The sequence below is a fragment of the Rhinolophus hipposideros genome, assembly GCF_964194185.1.
Source record: "Rhinolophus hipposideros genome assembly, chromosome: 23".
In the NCBI taxonomy this organism is placed as follows: Eukaryota; Metazoa; Chordata; class Mammalia; order Chiroptera; family Rhinolophidae; genus Rhinolophus; species Rhinolophus hipposideros.
Window position 1 is genome coordinate 36,091,656 of NC_138069.1, and position 22,403 is coordinate 36,114,058.

A 22,403-nucleotide genomic window follows, 5' to 3' on the forward strand; every position below is an offset into this window, starting at 1 on the left:
TCTTTATAAAGCACTTCGAACTGTGCTGGCACATAGAAATAATATAAGCTATGATTATTATGTGTTTCAAAGCACCCATAATGCTAGCCCCCAAACAAACAAAATACAACAAAGTTCAATTGTTTTTCTTTTAAAAGATAACTTTTGTTTGTGTTTTTCTCATTATAAAAGCAATATATGATGATGATAGGAAAAAATAGCAAACATTAACATTTTTTAGTATATTTTCAGTTCTCTTCACATATGGCAATCATTTTTACAAATATGGGATCATACCATGCATACTTTTTTACCCTGATTCTTTGCTTTAATAATAGGTAAGGGACATCATTGTAAATCTAAGTATTCTTCCATGAACTCATTTAAAATGCCTCAAAAATAGTCCAGTGCATAGATTAAAATTTTTTAACCTACCCTCCCCTCCACTTTTGCAACATTATAATCATTCTACAGTAAACATCCTTGCAGGTATGTGTTCGTGTATTTTTTAATAATTTCCATATGATGAATTCTTAAGAGTGGCGTTGCTAACACAAAAGATTTGCAATATGTCGAGCTTTTATAGCAATAATAATAACCATGAGAATAGCTGACAATGATTGAATGCTTGCCATGTGTTGGACGCGATGCACAGTGACCCTCAGAGGGGGTACTTTTATTATCCTGGCTTGGGAATAAGAGATCGAGTTGAAGTACTTTGCCCACGGTCACACTGCTGTCTGGTGAAAGGTTCAGGCCAGGCTTTGACAGACGCCAGCCAGGGCCTGTAATCTGTCCCTCTTTGGAGCTTGGGAAGTCATTTTGTGACTGGACACATTTCCAGTTTGCTCCTACCCTTCAGTGATATACTTGATTTATTTTCACAACCAGCCCACAACAAGACCCAACTATTGATCTTGGTAGGGCGAGGAGCCAAATGGGACCTTTCTGATAAACCATTGGCTAAAGACAATTACTTGGGAATGTGCAGTAAGTAAAAAATCACATCACCACGGCACAGAGAGGTAAAACCTCCATTCTTTTGGCCTCATGATAAAGCTTTGGTGCATCTTGGAATAGCCTTGAGGTGTTCATCAGTTTCATTGAACTTGACCTCTACACTGTGGCTCACTTGGTCTTCAGAGAAATACCTTCCACCCTTCTCCTGGGGTGGATCAAAAAGCAGCATGATGAGGGCATGGCCTTGTGGGAAGACGAAATATAAAATCAGTCCATTCATGCACTCAAACAAATATTCACTGAATTTCTGGGGAGGCAGGGGAGAAAGGCATCGGCTCTGTCTTTGAGGAGATGGGGACCTGATGAGTTAAGCAATGATGGCAGCGTCATCACTGGGCCGTGAGATGCAGTCCTGGGAGGAAGATAAGAACCGGTGGTAGAATCGGCCTGGTCTGAGTTTGAATGTTATCTCTGCTACGTTGTAGTGGAATGTTTGTGGACGGGTCTCTCTAGATTCAGTTCCGCCATCCGTAAAATGAGGACTGGGGTTCATCAGGTTGTTGTGAGAATAAATGAGATAATGCCCAGTGAATAGAAAGCACCCTATGGAGATCAGTCAGTCAATCTAGCTGGTCTACAGCCCTTACAGCTCACTCGCAGGTAACCTAGCAACCTGTGGTCTCTACAGGGAGAATGGCAAAGGCTCTGGCTGAAACCCATGCTGATAGGCAGACGGAGTTTTAGCTGTTCCTCCTGAATACTTTAATCCAGACTGCAAAGATCAGGGGCGTCCAATTCACTCAAGTGATTCCTGTCTCCTCTCAATCCTTTTATAAATAGGTCAGGGAGCCTGAGATTTGGGTACCTCTCCTGAGGCACAGTGCACAGTGTGTCCTGCCGTGTCCAGCCATGTCCCTCCCTCCGTGGGATGGGAGAGCGGTGGATTCACACATCCTGCCAGCATTATCCTGTTGTATGTTTCTTGGAGGAGCTGATGCCACGTATCATTTACGAAGACTGTTCTGTGCCTTACGTAGTAAACTCATCAAATGTTAACTATTACTGTTACTCAAGATTTGGGTACAGGAGATTTAAGAGCATAAAAGTAGGCCACCAAATCTAACCTGTGTGGAATTTTAGCTTCCTGAGGGAGGTGTTACTCGAGCTGACTTTTGGAAGGTGAGTTAGGCAGACAAAGAGGAGGGAATGAGAGGGAAAGACCTTTCCAAGCAGAGGGCAGTGAAGATCCCTTGTTATACGGGCTATGTCAGAGCTTCATGCAGCGATTGTCTTTTTTTTAGAAATTGTGCTTTTCTGTAGCCATCGCTCATCAAGGAGGACACAGCTCTCCCATTCAGAGCTGGCTCTTACAAGGCCAAGAGTGACCAAGGAGGGCCGCCCCTCTGGAGTTTTTGCACTTGTGACCCTGCGTTGGGTTGGTGCTGATTTATAGCTCTGTACACAGCCCCTGCTAGGAACACATGCTAACTAAAAGGGGAAAGTGACCAAACACCGCAAAGCTACGTGTTACTGTTGTAACTGGGAACGCATGGTTTGAGGGCAAATCTCACAATTAGGAGATCAGGATTTGTGGTTTTCAACTGCTTCTCCCTGACCTCAAAAATGTTGTACGAGAGGGTTACCCTTCTCGCCAAGGAGCCTCTGTCTTCAGCTAGACACACTGTTCTGCCAAAGGCAGGCCATGACCTTGGATTCCACCAACATTTATTGAGAACCTACTATACGTGTCAAGGGACTGCAGCAGTGGACAAGGCAGAGCCTTGTTTGGCTGTTGGTCACTGGCACTGAGGCCACTCCAAGAATTCCCAGGACGGGCTACCTACCAGGCAATGCATTGTCCCTGCCTGGCCCTGGCCTGGCCTCCTTACGTAACTTTTACCACCGTTTTTTTGGGGGGAATCCTCTCTGAACAGCTCTGAGAAGGAGGGGTGCTGGGACGCTCACCCTTGTCGTAGTGACAGAGCTAACTTATCCTTTAGTACTGACCATTTATCCTTTTCTATGCTATTTTCATTCCCCCGACACCGCCACCCTGCCATACCAGGGTGCCATACCAAAACATACTCCTCTGAGACTTGAAAACCACAATTTTAGCTTTCCCACGCAGAGGGCAGGAGACTTGGCAGACCCCATAACCCATTAATCTTCAACCAGCAAACCGCCAAAGGCCACTGCCAAGCCCCGAGGGCCCTCCTAGGAGCCAGACACAGAGAACACACCAGTTTTCTTCACTGCAAGAAAGGCTCCGGTCTCCTCTTTTACAACTGTTCGTCAGAGCACTCATTCTCTACAGACCTTCCACGGCCTCCCATCACATTGAAAGAAAACCTGAGTTGTTCTGGAAGACCAGCTCGATGAGGGCGGACGGCTGGGTTCCCTGCGGCATGCCCAGTGCTCTCGGCAGTGCTTGTGCGTAGCCGGTGCTTAGGAAACATCTGATGGACTGTCAGTCACCATGGTCTGCTCGTTCCGTCTGCAGGCTCGTTCCGTCTGCAGGCTGGCTCACCAGCAATCTCTTCCTTACTCCCTCAACTGCACCACACTGGCCCGCATGCTCTCCCCCAGTCACGCCAAGCTCATTCTATCTCGGAGCTTCTGCACTGGCTGTTTCCTCTTTCCAGAATGTTCCTTCCCCAGATATTCACATGGCTTACTTTTGTCAGGCCTCTACCCAAACACCATGCCCTCAGCAAGCCCTTTCCTGACAAGAAATTCTATGCTTTATCCCTTTACCCTGCTTTGTTTTAAATCGGTTTAATTTAGATATGATTTATAAGCCACCCAATGTCCACATTTTAAGTGTTCAGTTTGATTCCTAAAATTTGAAAACGTATCCATCACTAGTCGTGATACAGAACACTGCCACCCCCCCCCCCAAAGCTCCACTGTGTCCCAGGCCAACCTCACCGCAACCCCAGGCAACCACCAATCTGCTCTCGGCCACTAGAGATGAGGTGTGTCTCCCCACCCCCCAGAGTCCCATGGACAGGGAATCCTGTGCTCGTCTGTGTCTGGCCTTTTTCACTCAGCAGTGTCATAGTCAGCCATGTGGTCGCGTGTACCAGTGGCTCGTTCCTTTAATTACTGAGTAGGTTTCCAGGCGTCGGATGTACTGTCATTCCTTTGTGCATTCACTTGTTGGTGGCCATTTGGGTTGTCTGAGGTTTGCTGTCTGTTTTAGTCACAGCTCGCATTCCTCCCTGACATTCTGTTCCCTGGTGGCCACATCAACCCCTGCAGGACAGGAGCCTTTTCCATTTGATCTACTGCTGTATCCCCAGTGCCCAGAGCGGGGACAGTCACATAGTAGGTGCTCAATACATGGTTTTACATTCATTGCCCTGTCACATCAGTCCTGGGCAGGCTTACGAGTTGTACTTTCCCACGTACCCCATCTGTAGACAGGTAGGCCTTCCCTGTGGAACCAGATGTTAACTGGGGCTCCCTGGGCTGCCAAACTGGGGCTAAGTGTCTTGAGCCCGCCCCTGGTTTCCACATTCCTGCGGCTTACTCCTCTTGTATCTCTTAACCATTGCTTTCCTGCCTGGTGACATCCAGGAACGCTGCTCACCCTCTTTGCTGGCTTCCATGAGACGTTTGCTCAACCAAGCATCAGCACAATTTCCCTTAGTGTTTTCTCTCTCTTTTTTCTTAGATTTAGGAGTGTGGGGAGTGAGTCACAGGAAGGGGCCTGGGTGTTCCCCACCATCTTGCTTGTCGTCTGCCCTCCCCTTCCTTTTCTCGAGCTCCTTCCTGTTTCCAGTAACCAGAAAAGTATTCTTCCAGGGAAGTCCCACCAGCACCCAAGTGCCTTGCTTTCTTACTTTCTACTCTAAGCAGTTCGTTAAAGGACTCCTTTTCCCCAGTAAGATTAGTACAATTGTTACATCTCATTACATGTAGGCAGGGTACCCCCTGAGCTCCAGGCACCCCAGCCTTTGTGTAACAGCCCCAGCCTCACAACAGGAAAGAGATATTCCAGGCCAAAAGAAATGGGATCCAAAAAAATGAATGAAGTCGTTTATCGCAAGTGTGATTCTATTTGCAGTCCTACTTCCCCTGCGACCACGTCTACAGGCTAAGTCAAGAGCCTGTCATGTTATCAAAGGTCCTACTGCCTCTGGGATACTTTCTCCTTCCCAGGGACAAGAGAGTGCGACCTTGATCTGCCCCCAAATGGGTGAGGCTGGCCAACCCTGCCCGCTGGCCGCCTGTTTGTTCAGCATATTGAGTCGCCTGTAATGCAGGGGAGTTAGGACGTGCTCTCTGAAGCTGGCTTCTTGGGCTTGAATCCCAGCTATACCACTTCCAGCTCTTGAGCAAGTTATGTAACTTCTCCGTGCCTCAGTTTCCTTGTGTGTGAAGTGGGGCTAGTGACGCCTATTCAATAGAGCTTATACATTCAAGAAGGCAATACGTGGGAATCATTTCAACAGTGCTCTGGCCTCATTAAATGTTATTGTATCATCTGAACAACTGGCAAACAAAAATGCAGGAAAACTGCACAGTGTTTACTAAAATTTCCTAAAAGTTTATGTCCCCTCAGTAGTTATATCACCAAAACTCCACTGTGTTGGTATAGACTTCACTCTGGGTATTATTTCCTTTGGCCCTCAATGTTTTGTTTTTTTTCATTCAGTCAAGATCCTGACTGAGTACCTACTGTGTGCCAGGCACTGCTCTAGGCGCTGGGGATACTGTGTTGAGTAAAACAGTTAAGTCTCCCACTCTTACGTATCCAAGAGGAGAGAGATGGACTGTAAGTTAGTAGATAAATACTGGGTTTTTTCAGAGAGTGGTATGTTTTTTTCTAAGGACGGAAAAAGAAGTGATAGAGGCCTTTTAGATGGGTGGTCAGGGACGCACTTTCTGAGGCTGTGAGGTGTAGGAGGGCAGGATTGACTAGAAGCAGGCAGCTGTAAGAAGATCAGGAGGAAGAGCAGACCTGGCAGAGGCAATAGCTCGTGCAAAGGCCCTGAGGCGGGGGTGAGCTTGGCATGTTCCAGGAAGAGAGGAAAGAGCAGTGTAGCTGGAATCCAAGGAGGAGGAGAGTTTGGAGATTGGCAAAAGCTGTGTATAGACCAGTACAGCCAACACTCAGCAAAGCCTTCCAGACTTTTCCTGGCATCCTTTTTCTTCTACTCCAATGGAAAGCATCCCTGTCTTTGGGTCCCCAACCTGCTTCTGTTCAAGTCTGACCCTAGCACTGCTGAGCTCTGCCTTCTTCCCCATCTCTGCTCAGTGGCATCTGAGGACATTTACAAACCAGGCCAGCTGCCAGATATGCTGACAGCTACAGCCAGGTTCTTTGAAAACTCGAGGCAAGCTCCCACGATGTTTGATCATGCAAATCAAAACTCAGGTCCTCGTTTGGCCACCAACCACGGTCAAGGGCACTGGGTGGGTCACTTCTCTAACAGACATTGTCGTCTCCTGAGAAATGGGGATAAGACTAGGGTTTCTGGGAGGATGAAGTGAGATGACACATGTCAGCAGTTGCTTTTATGCCTGGCACACGGCAAGTGCCCAGGGGAGAAAAAAAAAAAAGATTCTTCTTATTTTTGATAATTACTTTTTGCACTGCTGCAAGAGGGCATGTGCTGAAAGAATTGAGAATTCCAGCCGTGTGGATGTGTTCCACCCCTACTCCTTCTCTTAAGGAACTGTGTTTCGTTCTTCTCTATCTTTGGTCCCCTTGGTCCTTATCTGTGGAGCCTGGCACAATGAGTTGTTACCGTTTGCAAATACGGTGGTTTCCTGTCCAGAATCTTGTTCTCATACCTGGTAGAGAGTGGCGCCAGCAGTGCCTGCAGCGGGGCCAATCAGCATCTAGTTAAGTGACTTGGACACTAGGTGGAACTGAGCGTGGAGGCCTGAAAAAGACAGGGGGAGCCACGCGAAGGGAAGCCTGCTCCCTCTGGAGCATGGCCCTGCCAGTGTCATCCGTTCACACTTCCCTTAACACTCAGCCTCTTTGAAGGAGAGAAGAGAAATTGTACTGAGCTTTAAAGAGGCATCAGCCTAGTGGGCGCACTTTGCCACGGGCCTGGCTGGAGGCAGAAAGAGATGCGCAGACCCCCAAGAGTAACCCCCACCACCAGTCCCTGCGGTAACATGGCTTCAAGCAGCCCTCGCTCACACATGCTGCGTGCCTGCAATCCTACCAGCTGAGGAGTATGGCCTGCCACCTGAGGTAGAATCAACACCAAGCAACCGTGGGAAATGTCAGCATGTATTGCTTTTCCCATCCACATCGACCCTCAATCAGCAGATGTTCCAAATAGCAGTAAAGTTACTTTTCCCGTTTCCCAGGGTCCTGGACCCAGTAATAACATCTCGCAGAAGGACAATGAGTCTGTCTTTAACCTTGTTCCCTTTGGCAGGTGTGTATTGGAGTAGCTTCCAGAAACATCTCTCGCCTGCACGCCCCCTGCCTGTGAATGCTTTCCCTTCTGGGAGGGTGACAGGCCCTGCTCAACGGTCCAGTCTCCTCTGCTCTCTCTTCCAGCTCCTCTGGAAATCCACTAAGTTATCTTAATTACCATTCCTCCTCGGTCTCTGCCAAGAAGTGGGGCAGATTTATAATTGGATCAAATATGTGCTGTGGTTTATTTCTTTGCCTCTTGAGCGCCCGTACAAGTTGCATTTTCATGCCACTTTAGGGTATGACTGATGACTGAAAGGCACAGCCCTCACATTGCATGCCAACGTGGGTTATTTTTCAAAGTCCACGGAAAGAGAGAGAAGTTTGAGGTGCGGGGGTGTTTATTTTGGGTTATTGTGCTGTCACCCTCTGGGTGGCATTATTACCAAATCAAGAGAGACAAGCTGCCTTGGAAGACAGACTTCCTCCCGGAGCCAGCCCGTGCGCACATGTGTCCCCCTCCTGGGCTTTTGTCACATGCTTCCTAATCTTCTTCCAGGGCTTCTGCACATCGATTAGATGGAATGTGCGCTGGAGCAACCTTCTTAGTCAACCAAGTGCGACATGCCCCCCCCAAGTACCCCCATATCCAGGACTGAGCATGATGAGCTTCTGGAACAGAGGAGACAGATGTCCCTGGTACTAAGCCTGAGTTATCAATCCCCAGTGCTGGGGCGTAAAAAAGCAACTCTCGCCAGGGCTGGAGCTTTTGGAAAATGGCCTCCTTCTAGTGGCAGCCAGGCTGCCAAGCAAGCTAGCCAGGCGGCAGTCTAGGAATCCTAGTGAGCTTAAGGCTCTCCTGAACCAGATGGCCTCAATGCCAACGAGCTTCTGCCTGAGCTCTGCTCTCCCTGCCCTGGAAGCCTGTCTGTGTGCCTGGCTGAGTTGATCCACCTTGTGTTTCTAGTCTCCAACTCTTCCCCAAGTTGTAGCAGCTGTGAATGATGCTCCGTGATGCTGCTCAGTATGTGTTAAGCTGGGAGGAAGGTAACAGTATATTCCAAATCAGAGTACTTTGCAGAGCAAAAGGAGGTACAAGAGGCAGAAACTAGGACACTCCTGGGAAAATCGGGATGGACACACTACACATGATCGGCTAGAGCTTGACCAACAGAAGATGCTGCTGCCGTTCATTCCTGGGTGATTCTCTTCTACCAGCCCATTTCCATAAGAAATGGAAAGTGCTCTGCAAGTTACTATTAACTTGAGGAGTGAATGGGGAAGAAAGAGAAGCACGAGGTCAAGAATCTGATGGTTATGTTCAAGTAACAAATACCTAAGCCTCAACATTTCAGCGATTTAATTTAATGTGTTGATGGCTTGCTGCCGTTACAATTTCAGGCTGTCCTCCAAGTGCTGATTCTAAAGTCCAGGCCGCTCCTATCTTGTGGCTCTGGCATCTTGGGCTTCGAGAGTGCTCTCGCACTCTCCACAAGCGGACAGACATGGAGCAGGAGTGAGTAGAAGAAGGCACAGGACATTTAATGGCAGGGTCTAGAAGTGGAGGACCTCCCACAGCTTGTGTTCCATCGACTGGAGCACTGTCACATGCTCCCATCTGTCAGCAAAGAGGCTGGGAGGGACAAAACCTGATATGGAAGCGACTGGCAATCTAACACAGTGGTCACTAAGGAACAGTATCAACAGAGGAAGGAAAGGAAGACGAGAAAAAGCAAAGGAAGTCCAACAAAAGAAAGCATGCCCCGTACATCATCCCATTGAGAAATGGAAAGGTGAACTCAGTGACCTTATAGAGTGAACTCTCACATCTTGATGATACATGAATGCACAAATACCTTGGGCCGCACTTGTCCCATTATCTGCGTGTTCCACGTTGGATGGTGCAAGAGCCAGGCTTGCAGACTGAAACTGTGCCCCTTTCCCTCCTAGTCAAGAAAGCTCATGGGAAATTAGAAAACTAGAAGACAAGTGATTATTATTCGAGGCAGATCCTTGAATACGTTCCAACTTAGTTTCTTTTCCATGGAACTCATTTACAAAGTCAGTGTTTTATTCATTTGATACTTAACAAATATTTGTTGGTCAGACTCTGCTCAAGATGACCTAGTTATAGTGGTGAATTGTAATCATCAGAGAGAAACTAAGGAGTGCCTACCAAATGTCAGGTATTTACTATGCTCAGCGCTTTATATGACTTGACTCATTTAAACCTTACAGCAGTGTTTCAGTGTAGGTACTATTATTATCCCCATTTTAAAGGTAAGGAGACTGAGGCACAGAGAATTTAAATGGCTTGTGTAAGTGTCAGAGCAAGTGAGTGGCAGAGCTATGATTCTACCCAGACAGCCAACTGGGAAGCCCTCCCTCTTACCCACTCTACCATGCAGATGAAATCCCCACCCTCCTGAAGGTGACGTGCTTCTGGGTAGACTGACAATAGGCGTAGAAATAATTTATATCAGTTTAGAGGGTGATATGTGCTTTGGAAAAAATAAAGCACAATAAAAGGATACAGGATGAAGACACATCAGACACCATATCATATGCCAGCCACATGTCCCAGTGCTCTCGTTGAGAGCCCCTGGCACACAGATTCCTCCTTAAATGAAAACTGCCCTCCATGCTTCTGTGGAGGGCCTCTGAGGAGCCAGCCAAAGTAGATGTCCTCTCTCTCTCCTCTGACAAATGCCTCTTCCCAGAGTAATTTGATTGGTTGGACAACGAGCAGTGCCGTGGGTCCTAAGCCATTTCTGTGCCCCTTGGCTGGTCTGCCTGTTCAGCAAGAGATGACTGATGCCCAAATTAATAATGAGCAATGGCCCCACACAAGTAATCACCTTCCCCAAACATTTCCTCATGGGGGTGATATCCCAGACCCCAAATGAAGTATATTCTTCTCACCTTGGTATCAAGGAAGTTACACTCATTTCTCTGGCTGACAGCAATTTGTAGACATGGGTCTTGGTAGTTGGACATTTACAAGGTTGCTAAGGAACAAATGCTTTGGTTACAAAGGTCTCCGAAAGCAGCATCGGTTTGTCACGTCACTTCAAATCGTTTATTCTGTCCCATGAAGACAGCTGTGACCAATGGGATATGGAGTAGAAGGAAGCTAAATACAAACACTCGTTTGTTGAGAGATGGGGAAATTTCCACTTCCTAATAGCAACCATCTGTAACTCCCCCAGATGTAAAAACTAGAGTCATGAGTTTCTCTTCTGTGATTATTACGATTTGTGAGTAAGTGACTCATAATCACGAGGTACTTAATAAAATGCTTATTATCTTCCAGGCACTGCCCTAAGCGTTATCTCATGTCATCCTTATAACATCTCAGAATGGTGGGTGTTATTACTCCCTAGAAGCAGATAAGAAAGAGGGTAAAAGATTTGCCCAACTTCAAACAATAGCAAATGGCAGAGTCAGAATTCAAACCCAGTTTTGTCTGACAGCAAAGCCTTTGTACTTAAGATTATCAACTCTTTTAGTTTCAATGATCACATTTCACATGGGAAAAGCTGGCAATACTGATGATGGAGAAGTCACATGAGTAGATTCCTGGAGTTTTGTCCTGTGAGGTTTATGAAAGGGGTTAGAGATGATGTCTGGAACATATAAAAAAGCCTTTTCGTGGAGGGGAAGTGGTGAGATGGAGCATAGTCCCACATTGGTGGTTTTTATATGCTAAAGATATGCACTTTGAATGTCCTATGAAAGTCACTACACAAATGACTTTTCTGTCTCAGTGATTTTGAAAGAGTTCACAGGATTAGTTCGTTGCTACCTGGGTCTTATTGATTTTCTTGTTGACAAGAAAGAAACATGGATGTCCTCTCTGCCTTTTCCTTCATGCTCTCTATCCAACCCAGGATCACGCGCTGTCCTCTCTTCCTTAGAAATGTCCCTCCAAAGTTGTCCCCTCTTCCCATTCACTGTCCTAATCCAGGTCCATGTCACTCTCTGCAGTTGCTTCCTAGTTGGTCTTCCTGTTTCTTTTCATCTTTCCCCTAGAACATCTCACATCCTGCCTGCTGATGAATGGCTGAAAACGTTCCTTTTACCACATCGGTCACTGCTCCAGGATCTTCAGTGGCTCCCACTACCCCCCACAGCAGCTCCCCGTCCCCTACAACAGGCCTCTCTGGAGCCACACTTGCCCTCGCCACCCGCCATCCTAGTAGCCTTGGCTGACCACTCCATCTCTCCCTGATTGCCTCCAGTCCTGAACCTCGTTTCCACGGAGACACAGTTTTACATTTAATGGCTGGTTTTTCTGAAGCCAGGCACTGTGCAGCTGAACAGATCTAGGTCCAAATTTTGGCTTGGCCACTTAGTTGCTTATGTGACTTCTCTGAGGCTACGGTTGTTTTTTTGTTTGTTTGTTTGTTTGTCTGTAATATAAGATACAAATAGTACCTATCTTATAGGAGTTATGCAAAACTTGAATAAGATGATGATGGTGGCGATAGCTAACCTGTATTTTGTGTTTGCTCTGTGCCAGGCACTGTTCTAAATATTATCTTATTTCTCACAACAATCCTATAACATAGGTACATTATTTTCTCAGTTTTGTGGATGGAGAACTAAGTCACAGACAGGTGAAGAAGCTACTAAGTGCAGATTCTCTCCCAGGAAGTCTGGCTCCACAGCCTGCATTTTTTGTTTTTAAGTTAGAGTATAGTTGACACACAATATTCTATTAGTTTTATGTGTACAACATACCAATTTGACGTTTAGACAACTTACGAAGCGATCACCACAATAAATCTAGTAACCATTTGTCACTGTACAGTTATTACGATATTATTGACTCTATCCCCTAGACTATACATTACATACCCACCACTAATTTATTTTATAATTGGAAGTTTGTACTTCTTAATCCCCTTCACCGTTTTCACCCATACCCTCCACTCTTCTCCCCCTCTTGGAATCTTCAGTTTGTTCTCCATGTCTGTTAGTCTGTTTCTGTTTTGTTTTGTTTGTTTTTGTTTTTTACATTCCACGTGAAGTGAAATCATACCATATTTGTCTTTCTCTTTGTGACTTATGTCACTTAGTGTAATACCCTCTAGGTTCATCCATGTTGTCAAAAGTGGCAAGATTTCATTCTTTTTTATAGCTAAGTAGTATTCCGTTACATATATATATATATGTATATATATATATATATGCACACACATGCACACACACACATACACATATGTGTGTATATATACCACGCCTTTATTATCATCAATTGATGGACACTTAGGTTGCTTCCATATTGTGACTATTATAAATAATGCTGCAGTGAACATGGTGTGATATCTTTTCAAATTAGTGTTTTTATTGTCGCAGATAAATACCGAGGAGTAGAATTTCTGGGTCATATGGTAGCTCTGTTTCTAATTTTTTGAGGCTCCTCCATACGGTTTTCCACAGTAGCTGCACCCGTTTACATTCCTGCCAACCTTGCACGAAGGTGCCCTTTTCTCCACATTCTCACCAACACTTGTTTTTTATCTTTTTGGTAATAGCCACTCTGACAGTTGTGGGGTGATATGTCATTGAGGTGTTCATTTGCCTTTCCCTGATGATTAGTGACGTTGAGCAGCTTTTGGGTGTTGGCCATCTGTATGTCTTTAAAGAAATGTCTATGTAGGTCCTCTGCCCATTTTTTAATTGCATTGTTTTGTTTTTTGATGTTTGGGTTTTTTTTGATGCATGAGTTCTTTATATATTTTGGAGATTAATCCCCTTATCATATATATCATTTGCAAATATCTTCTCCCATTCAGTAAGCTGCCTTTTCATTTCGTGGATGGTTTTTTTCAACACAACCCTTAGTCTTAACCACTCCGCTGTCCCACCTTCCCTTAGTAAATGATCTGTAAATGGTGGCTGATAACATAGATCCGTAATCCTTATCTGAAACTAATGGGGAGTCAGATGTGTTTTGCAATTCAGAATTTTAGGAATTACAGAAAAGGTATGCTTGGAATATACTACATTATATAACACCCAGTAGGGAGTGGAGTAATAACCCGTATCTCTCACACACGCACATGCACACACGATGAAGAAGGGGAGAAGGGCAGGAGAAGGAAGGAGACAACAACAGTGAAGAAGACATCAAAACTCTTTTGGTTTTAAAGCTTTTTGGATTTCAGAGACCCGCAGAAAAGAGGTTGTGACCTCTAGTAATGAAACTATTAGCCATATTATAAACATAATACAATGATGACTTAGTGTTACAACTTGTGTGACTCTTGTTTTACTGGACGAGCTCATAGTAAAATGTACTGAAAAGTATTTCTCAGGTAACTAACTAATGGGCTGGGAGGGGACGGTGCGAGCCAGGGGACCAGGTCTGTACCCTGTTTCACACGTGTCAGTCTCTCTCCTTTTCCTAGTATGACTTCATGGAGCGTCTGGACGGGAAGGAGAAGTGGAGTGTGGTTGAGTCCCCCAGGGAACGCCGGAGTATACAGACCCTGGTTCAAAACGAAGCCGTGTTTGTGCAGTACCTGGACGTGGGCCTGTGGCACCTGGCCTTCTACAATGATGGCAAGGACAAAGAGCTGGTCTCCTTCAGCACTGTTGTCTTAGGTAGGTGGGGATCTCCGAGGTGACGTGTCACCACGGAAAGGATGGAAATGCTCTGGGCTTCTCTGTAGAAGACACATCTGCCAAGGTCATTTTTACCAAATCAGGAACCTTAATTTAGGCCTCCTAGTATCACCCATCTAAAATGAGCCTGATGAAAATATGAATGTGGCTTCCATCATGACAGAGCCACCGTGAGTCCCAAGAATTCGGTTGTGGTGAAGAGTCAGGTCACCCTACCTGGCTTGAGTCCCGGCCACACCACCTAGGAAGGTCACCGTACTCTTAGAAGCCTCAGTTTCCTTGTGGTAAAGCAGAACTAACTGGTACCCACCTCCCAGGTCCATTGTCAGGAATACATAAAATAAAGCGTATACATCTCTAAACATATAGTGCTGCCAATAAATACTGACCATCCACGTCAGCTCTGAATTTCTCTTAAAAGTTGAGAAAATCTCAAAATAAAGAGTTTAAAAAGAAAACATAAAAATAAGTCAGGAAAAAATATATAGAGACTTAAGAAAAAAAGACATTATAACTTTGTTCCCCAGTAGGTAAATCTCAAAATGCTTAAATTGAGCACTTGTCATTTAAGGCATGTTTTAGCCCTGCTTTTATTAGCTATGAAAGGAAAAGCTAAGGTTTTATCCCAAATTTCCTATATATATATATATATATATATATATATATATATATATATATATATATATATATATATGCAAACCCCCAAAAGGGCCATTAGTTTGAGAAGATTGCAAGGAATTTTCTAAAGCAAACCCTAAGAATTTTAAGAAGCAAATAAGCTACAGATATTTTAACATTATCTTGTCATTAGGTTTTAATCTTCTTACTAAGGATAATAACTCATCCTGGGTAGAACTTCTCTGTATCAGGGCAGATTGTAGACCCATTTTCCAGAGGAATAAATTGAGGTTCAGAAAACTGAGTCCCTCAAGGTCCCAGGATGTGGACGTGGTGGCAGTGGCATGAGCTCCTGGGCTTTGCCCATTGCCTTTCTGCAGCAGCACCTTGTCCCAGCAGCATGAAGGTTCACTGGAGAAGCCTAACTACGGGGGTTTCATGAGGAAAGGCCTGGTCGATGTAGGATTAAATCCCAGCTATCTTTCCTACATTGTCCCCAGGAAAGTCATGTACCTCCCTGAGCCTCAGTTTCATTCGTGGAAAGGTAGTGAGCAAGTCCCCCAAGGAGAAGATGGTGTGATGTCATCTATGGCACACGCCTAGAATGGAGTTGGTAGTGACTGAATGAGAGCTGATGATTTATTTAGGAGTGCAGCTTGTAGAGCTGTTTTTCTATTAACTGCATGTGAAGAACTTCTCTATTGGCCTCATGGATTTCTCTGAGGGGTCCCTGCTTCTTGAAAGATCTATATAGACGAATCTGAAACTCAAGTGGTAGTTCTTCATCAGTGGCCACAACTTCAGAATGGCACAAAATCAGACAGGATTTGGTATTGACCATAGGAATGAAATTCATCCTTCTTCCCTCTGCTAAGGAAGGATTGGCCCTGTCAGGGCAGCCAAATGCTCCAAAGCATTTGGGTTGGCACACTCGAGCCCATGGGCGGAGCCTGGCCCACTGCCTGTTTTTATAAATAAAGTTTTACTGGAGCACGGCCATGTTCATCTGTGTACATGTTGTCTGTGGCAGCTAAAATGACAGAGTTGAGTATTTGCAACAGAGACAGTTTGGCTTACAAAGCCTAAATATTTGCTATCTGTGCCTTTACAGAAAAACTTTGCCAACCCCTGATCTAAACGAACGTCATAAATGTTGTATAGTGCAAGTCACTGGAGAAGTCCTCCACAGTCAGGGAAGGTTTCTAGGATCAGGTTTTGTACCGACGGTGGGGAAATGTAAAAGGATAAAAACCAGCTCACAAAAGGAAGAAAATGGCCACACATTTAGAACGAGTTTGAGATGTTGGGGTAAAAAAATAATAATAATCTTTAGCTTAAGAAATGATACCGTTTTTATTACCTTGTGTTTGAACTCAAAAGGCTTGACACATACACAGAAGCACACACCACACACAACATCTGGCTCAGCTGGAGTCTATGAGGACTCAGTGAGATGGCTAACGACAAAAACACATTTATAGAGTATTGTCTGTGTGCCAGCCCCTGGATTAGGACCTTTGTGGGATTAACTCAGTCAACCCATGGAGCCAGATGAGGAAGCCAAGACTGAGAGAAGTGAAACAACTTGCCCGAGGGCACACACAGCGCATAACAGGTGGAGTCAGGACTCTTAACCACTGGATTGCTTTGAATTCCAGCCAAATAAATCCTCTCTCTCTCTCTCTCTCTCTCTCTCTCTCTCTCTCTCTCTCTCTCTCTCTCTCTCTCTCTCTCTCTCACACACACACACACACACACACACCACAGCAAGTTTAATAATGGCTTCTGCCCCCATCTCCTTTTTCCTTTATCCGTGTAGACCCAGACGTTGAGTTAGTGAGATGCCCTTCCCCCAGGCCATTACCCTCCCTCACCTGCCAGCCAGAGGTGGGAATAGCAATTCCCCCCAGAGGAATTCTCTTGTCTGGACTGTAGCTCAAAGAGAAAGTCAAAGGTAATCGGCCTCATCGTTGGGCCGACCTCTTGATAGAGCGATGATAGTGATTGGCCTGAAATGCAGGGAAAAGAACAGTGTTTTTACTTTGTTCAGAGGTTCTCCTACACATATCTATTATCAGAAAGTTCTCCATCAGGAACAGCCAGGAGCACCAAAAGCCCCTGTGATGGGAAACAGAAGGAAAATGTTAGGCAGGTGTCAAGCTGTGATCACACAAAATACAACTTTGACTTGGGGAAGTCTTGTGATGCATTTTGGAGAGAAGCAGCCTGCTTCCAGGAATGAGTTTCATCTTAGGAGACAACAGAGTGGCATTCTTGAAACACTGTATGGATTTAATAGAGTCTAGCCTCCATTTGTGCGAAAGTCCCATTTCCTGCTTATTTTCATCGCCTGCCATTATTCCCTCCAGGAAACGTAAACCAAGTTGACAAAAAGGAAAGATGATGATATCTTGATGGTAATATTTAGTTGAGTGTTGGAAAAAGGAGACTAAAGGGTGGGATCCTTTGATAGTTCAGCAGTACTGCATAATTGGTTTTTCCCTCAAAAACTGTAGAAATGCTTCAAATAGAAGACCTTGGGGAAATTAAATACTCTTGGGAAAGACCTTGGAAAAGAAAAATGCTCTTCATTACAGTTTCTGCTTATTCTAGATTGTCCTACATACATGCACATACACACATACACCCATTTTGACAGCTGTTTGCCAAGGACCTACTGTGTAGCAAGCATGGAGAATACCTGGGTGAGCAATTCCAGTCTTGGGTCTGCCTCATGGAGCTCGATGAGAGAAGACAGGGACATAAAAAAGGCAATTATAGGAATTACGGGAACATAAAGGATGGGTACAAAACCCAGACTGTAGGAAGTGAGGAAGGAAGATGTCCTGGAACTAAATGTTATCTAAACTGAGACTTAAGGACAAATACCTCTGCTGAAGGACAAAGGAAGCCTTCCAGCCCAGCAAGAAGCCTGTGTAAAGATCTCGGTCATTTTGCATGGGACTGCAGTGGCAAAGCCTCTCTGCACCATCCCTGTTTTATCTCTGAAGATGTTAGGTTTCAGAAAAGGGACTTTTGGCCTCAGTGATGTCAGTTTCCACCACACTATCCCCAGACCAGGTGCTCAGTGAGAAGCAATCTCCATCTCCTCTGTAGGAGTGACTTCTTAAAACATAAGCTTAATAATGCCATTCCTATGTTTAAACCTTCTCATTTGTTCCCACTGGACCCAGAATAAAATCGAACTCATCCATGTCGCCTGCATGTCCCTGGGTGACCTCCCCTCCAAACTTATCTTATGTCACACTCTTTCTTATCTGTTACCCTCCAGCCGTATTGGATTCATTTCTGCTCTTTTCCACCCCAGGGCCTTTGTATAATCTATTCCTCTTGCCTGGAATACTCCTCCTAGTTCTTCATTTGCCTGTTACAGCTCACCCTTAAATGTCATCTGCCTGGAATAGAGAGGCCCCACGACCTGATCTCTAAGTAGCTTCCTCCTGTCACTCTCTATCACAGCATCTTACTCTGTTCAGAGCTTATCACAGGGTTTATTTTATTTGTTTGGTGATTGTGTTGGCCTGTATTCTGAATGACCATGAAAGTTCTGTGAGGGCAGGCGCCGAGTCTGTCTTATTTACCACTGTATTCACCAATGCCTTGCATACGATAGGTGCTCAATTAATAGTGTAAACCATGTCAAGGACAGTGACAGGTCAGAGATCTCACCCTAATTGTAGGCGAACACGTCACCCTGGCACAGTGTCGTAGAGATTATCAGGAGACACAAGACTCCTGGGTCAGAGACAAAGGACTTGATTACTCAGAGCAGCGCAATATCCAGAGTATCAGTACGTGTGCCAGGTCCGCCAGCCCCAGTTCCCACAGAGCAACAGGAACAGGGCCAGGTGATACCTGCACATGCAGATGGCTACACTACAGGAGAGAACCCTGAGTTTACTCTACCTGAGTCCCTTAAAATGGGTGGTCAGTTGGCCTGTTCTATGCTCCAGAGGAAGCCATTTTCTTCATTATACTGGACAGTAAGTAAACCTGCTAATTGCTCCAGAGACACCCACTATCTCTATCTTCCGAGGCTGTTCTCTACACAAACAACCTCAAAAAGATAGTTCAGGACTAATGCAGGACTCACTATGCAGTCAGTGCCAATGCTTACAAGATATTCAAAAACACACACACAAAAAAAAACCCGTGGAGAATTCTCTCCTAACACCATGTGAAATTGCTGACTTTTGACCTGCAAAAGCAGCTCCTTCATATGATTCAACCTCATGATTTTTGAATGAACGAATGCTGACTAGATGGAACAATTTGGCAGCCACGGGGATGCTTCTTAGCCCACCTTTATATAGCCAGCCGCAAGGAGTTTCATCCCGAAACGTTAATTGTTAGACATGTAAGAGATTGGCTTGGTGGAGTCTATAGTCTTTTACCTGATTTTGAAAAGGCAAATGCACTCATTGAATTCTCCTCAGGGTGCCAGAAACCAACTAGGTCTGCTTCCGGAAGAAGTAGCTGAGAAGTGAGACACTGGAAAGAAAGCCCTGCCACATGGTTTGGTTTTTCAGTCCCGAGTGAGAATCAGTGGGAAATCTGGTTTAAAGGAAAAACCTCTTTGGCCATTCTCCGGCGACTCCATCAGCAACAATTAGATTTTAGAGTCTTTCACGCAACCTCACGACATCGATGTCTCCACCTCCCCAGGGGCTGTGTCGTGTCACATTTTGGGCATAGTGGCTTGTGTTTCTCATTTCATCATTTAGTATAATTTGCAACCTAAACGTCTAAATGTGTTTGTTTTAATTTAAGGCAAAAATGAGGATAGCTAATCATTTTAAAAGAGTATGTCTCTTTCTGTGCAGACCCAAATCAACATTAAAAAGTGCCAAAATGATCTTTTTGAAGGTAAAGGGATGACATGCAAGTATAGATAGAAAAGTAAATCATAAAATAAGATGGCCATGCAGGTTAGAACAAACGTGGACTAATTTAGTGTCATGAAAACTAACGTCCGCGTAAGGTAGGCATAAAAGGACTTGTATAATCCGAACCTACTACTTAATGGACCCCAAAATCATGCCTAAATTGATCAGTCACATAATTGAATTTTTTCTTTTGTTCGAATTCCTTAAAGCAGGGAATTTTTTTAATCTACAACCTGAGATCAGGAATAACCTCTGTCACTTGTAGAATCATCCTCTGTACCCGACTCTATAAGCTGATGTCCCCCATGGCAGTCTAGCTCGGATTGCTCAGATGATATTTGGGGTGGGGGCTCACAGTGTTTAAAACTTGTCAACATTCAAACCTAGGGAATTTCAGTTTTTAAATCCAGCTAGGTAGGGTTTTTTTGTTTTGTTTTGTTTTTAAAGCAAAAGCCACAGCAATGGTAGCCCTGTCTTCCTGTCTGGGTTACTTCGATGGAGAGTGGTGGTTAGGTCCATGGATTGTCCAAATTCCCCTAGTCTCCACCACTCCCCATTCTCATATTTCACACATTTACGCTCCTCCCTCCCGGTCCCCTGAGGTTACCACCATGGGTCGTTAAAAATGGTAGATGGCTGATTATTAAGTTTCTTCACCAGCAGGCAGAGGGAAAGGTAGTTACTAAATTTCTCTCTTTTTTTCAGATTCTGTGCAAGACTGTCCACGTAACTGCCATGGGAATGGCGAATGTGTGTCCGGGCTGTGTCACTGCTTCCCAGGATTTCTAGGAGCAGATTGTGCTAAAGGTATTTACCACTCCTTCCCTGCTGTGGTTGGAAAACAGAACACAGGCTTCTCAGAAGGGATGAGAGGGAGGGCATCCACGGAGCCTCCCCACAAATTCTGCTGGGACATCGTGTAAGCCCATGCATGCTAGAAGGCCGCACCCTTTGGCAAAGAGTAGACTTTGATACATGACAATTGGCCAACGTGCCTATAGGAGCAGGGCAGTTATCCTTGGCACTAAGGTGTGCTGAGAAGAAAGACGTGCTAAAAATGAAATGGTTGGATTTCCTGTAAAAGCAGAAGTGAATTACCATCACTCCTTTCTTATAGTCATTAACTTCTATGTAATGGAAGATTAAGCATCTCAGGGTGAGTAAATTTCATTCATTCCAGCCAGCTATGCTGTTAATCTAGGAAGTGCTATTTATCTTGGTGGAATCGGTTTTAAATTGTATTATTAATTTATCTACACTGCTTTGCACAGAATGGCTGGGACCCTGGGATTCGTGAGGGAAAGGTTATATAGGAAAGCAAATGACTCTCACAAGAACAGGGGACCTAGGGCCTACCTATCTAGCTTGCAAGTGACCTTGAGCATGACCTTCAAGTGGCACAATCAAATGCAAGTGTAGTGGAAAGCAGAGCTGCTCACACTTTTTAGACATGGTGCACACGTGCGCACACACACACACGTGTATATTCTGCATAGATACAACTATAAAATTGAAATAAAACTTTCACAGAGCAACACTTATCTTTACTCTATGTTCCTTTTCTAGTCTACCCTATTTTATTAAAAAACAAATTACCTGTTAAAACCAACTACACCGGTTCCCCACCCACCAGTAGGTCATATCCCAGTCTGAAAAACAGTAGTGGAGAGGCTCCAAGCTCTTGCTCCGAGGTTGCAGACCCAGCTCTGCCATTGAGTATCTGTGTGACTTTGAACAAGTGATCCAATATTTCTGAGTCTCTATTTCCTCCTTTGGAAAAGTGGGAAGTTCCTTCATAAGTTCGTTGTGAGCGTGGTATAACATACCCAAAGCCCTTAGCTGAACCCTCTGTGAGCCCTCAGAGGGTTTATTTTTACCATTTTTTATTTATGCACATATCATGTTATATTTATTTACATATGTGTATCACCTTTTTGTTATTTTGATGTGCCTTCATTTAAAGACCCTCCTGCCTTGAGGTTCTGAGAGAGAGACAATTACTAACACAGCTGCTCTGTAATGCTAACTGGTGCTTCTCCTTTACCCCATGCTCACCGCAGTTGCTGGGAAAATCGTATTTCATATATTCACGATATTTCAAAGATTTGTTATTTCCATCCTTCTGAATGCTGACTGACACGTGACTGGGACGTTTTTTTTTTTTTTTTTTTTGTGCTTGACATTCTGGATGTGGTCGCTTGTGCTTAAGGCTAATTCCTGAATCAGATATCCTCTGTCACACAGTAATGTGAAAGGTTTGGTAAACTTACCAGAAACAAAAAGAAAAGAGAGCAAGAGGCCACCAGACAATTCTCTTGGCTGTTTCTCACCCTAGCACACTCTGCCCAATGGCAGGGGGACACATTACCCAGTAGTCCAACGAGTGCTTGGCCCAGGCTCCGTCAAGGGACCCTGATGGAGGAAGATGGATGGCAGGTCGCATCGCCGTGCTGATTGCGTCCCTAGCCAAGGCTTGGAAGGAAAGAAAACCTCAATGTCATTTGAATAGCTTTTCTTGCGTAATCTAATTTTCCTGGGAGTGTAGGCATTGATGAGAGGAAAGACAGAACAGTCCTTTTATACGTGACTGCCAATGGGCTGGACACTCAGCTGCACAGGCTGTGAGCTGTAAGTGTATATTAACACTGACACACATCAGTGTATTATTAATGCTAAAAACCATGTGTGCTCGGGCTGCACGTCCAGTGACTGGCCTTTCAGCCCTAAGTACCCCAGCCATTTAAGAACCCTTCGCTCTAAATCCATTTGCAGACGAGTGTCCATTCTACAAGATGGATCTGTAATGGGGTGTGCATTTAGCTGCTTAAAAGGACTCTCCGTGTGTTTTGAATTCACCACCTGTACTGTGGCAGGGCACACACTGCAAGTGTGCATCAGCCGTGGTATATAATTGATCCTTG

The 22,403-nt window shown here is 44.9% G+C and overlaps 1 protein-coding gene across 12 annotated transcripts in view; it reads left to right on the forward strand.

Annotated features, from left to right (window-relative positions):
- The window catches only part of TENM2 (teneurin transmembrane protein 2), a 1,145,520-nt gene that overhangs the window by 973,032 nt on the left and 150,085 nt on the right, over nucleotides 1–22,403 (forward strand). For all 12 annotated transcript variants that reach the window (XM_081034975.1, XM_081034979.1, XM_081034980.1 and 9 more), the window contains 2 exons: nucleotides 13,741–13,936; nucleotides 20,188–20,289. In XM_081034975.1, coding sequence (XP_080891101.1) covers nucleotides 13,741–13,936; nucleotides 20,188–20,289 — 298 coding nt within the window. The remainder of the gene's footprint in view (nucleotides 1–13,740; nucleotides 13,937–20,187; nucleotides 20,290–22,403) is intronic.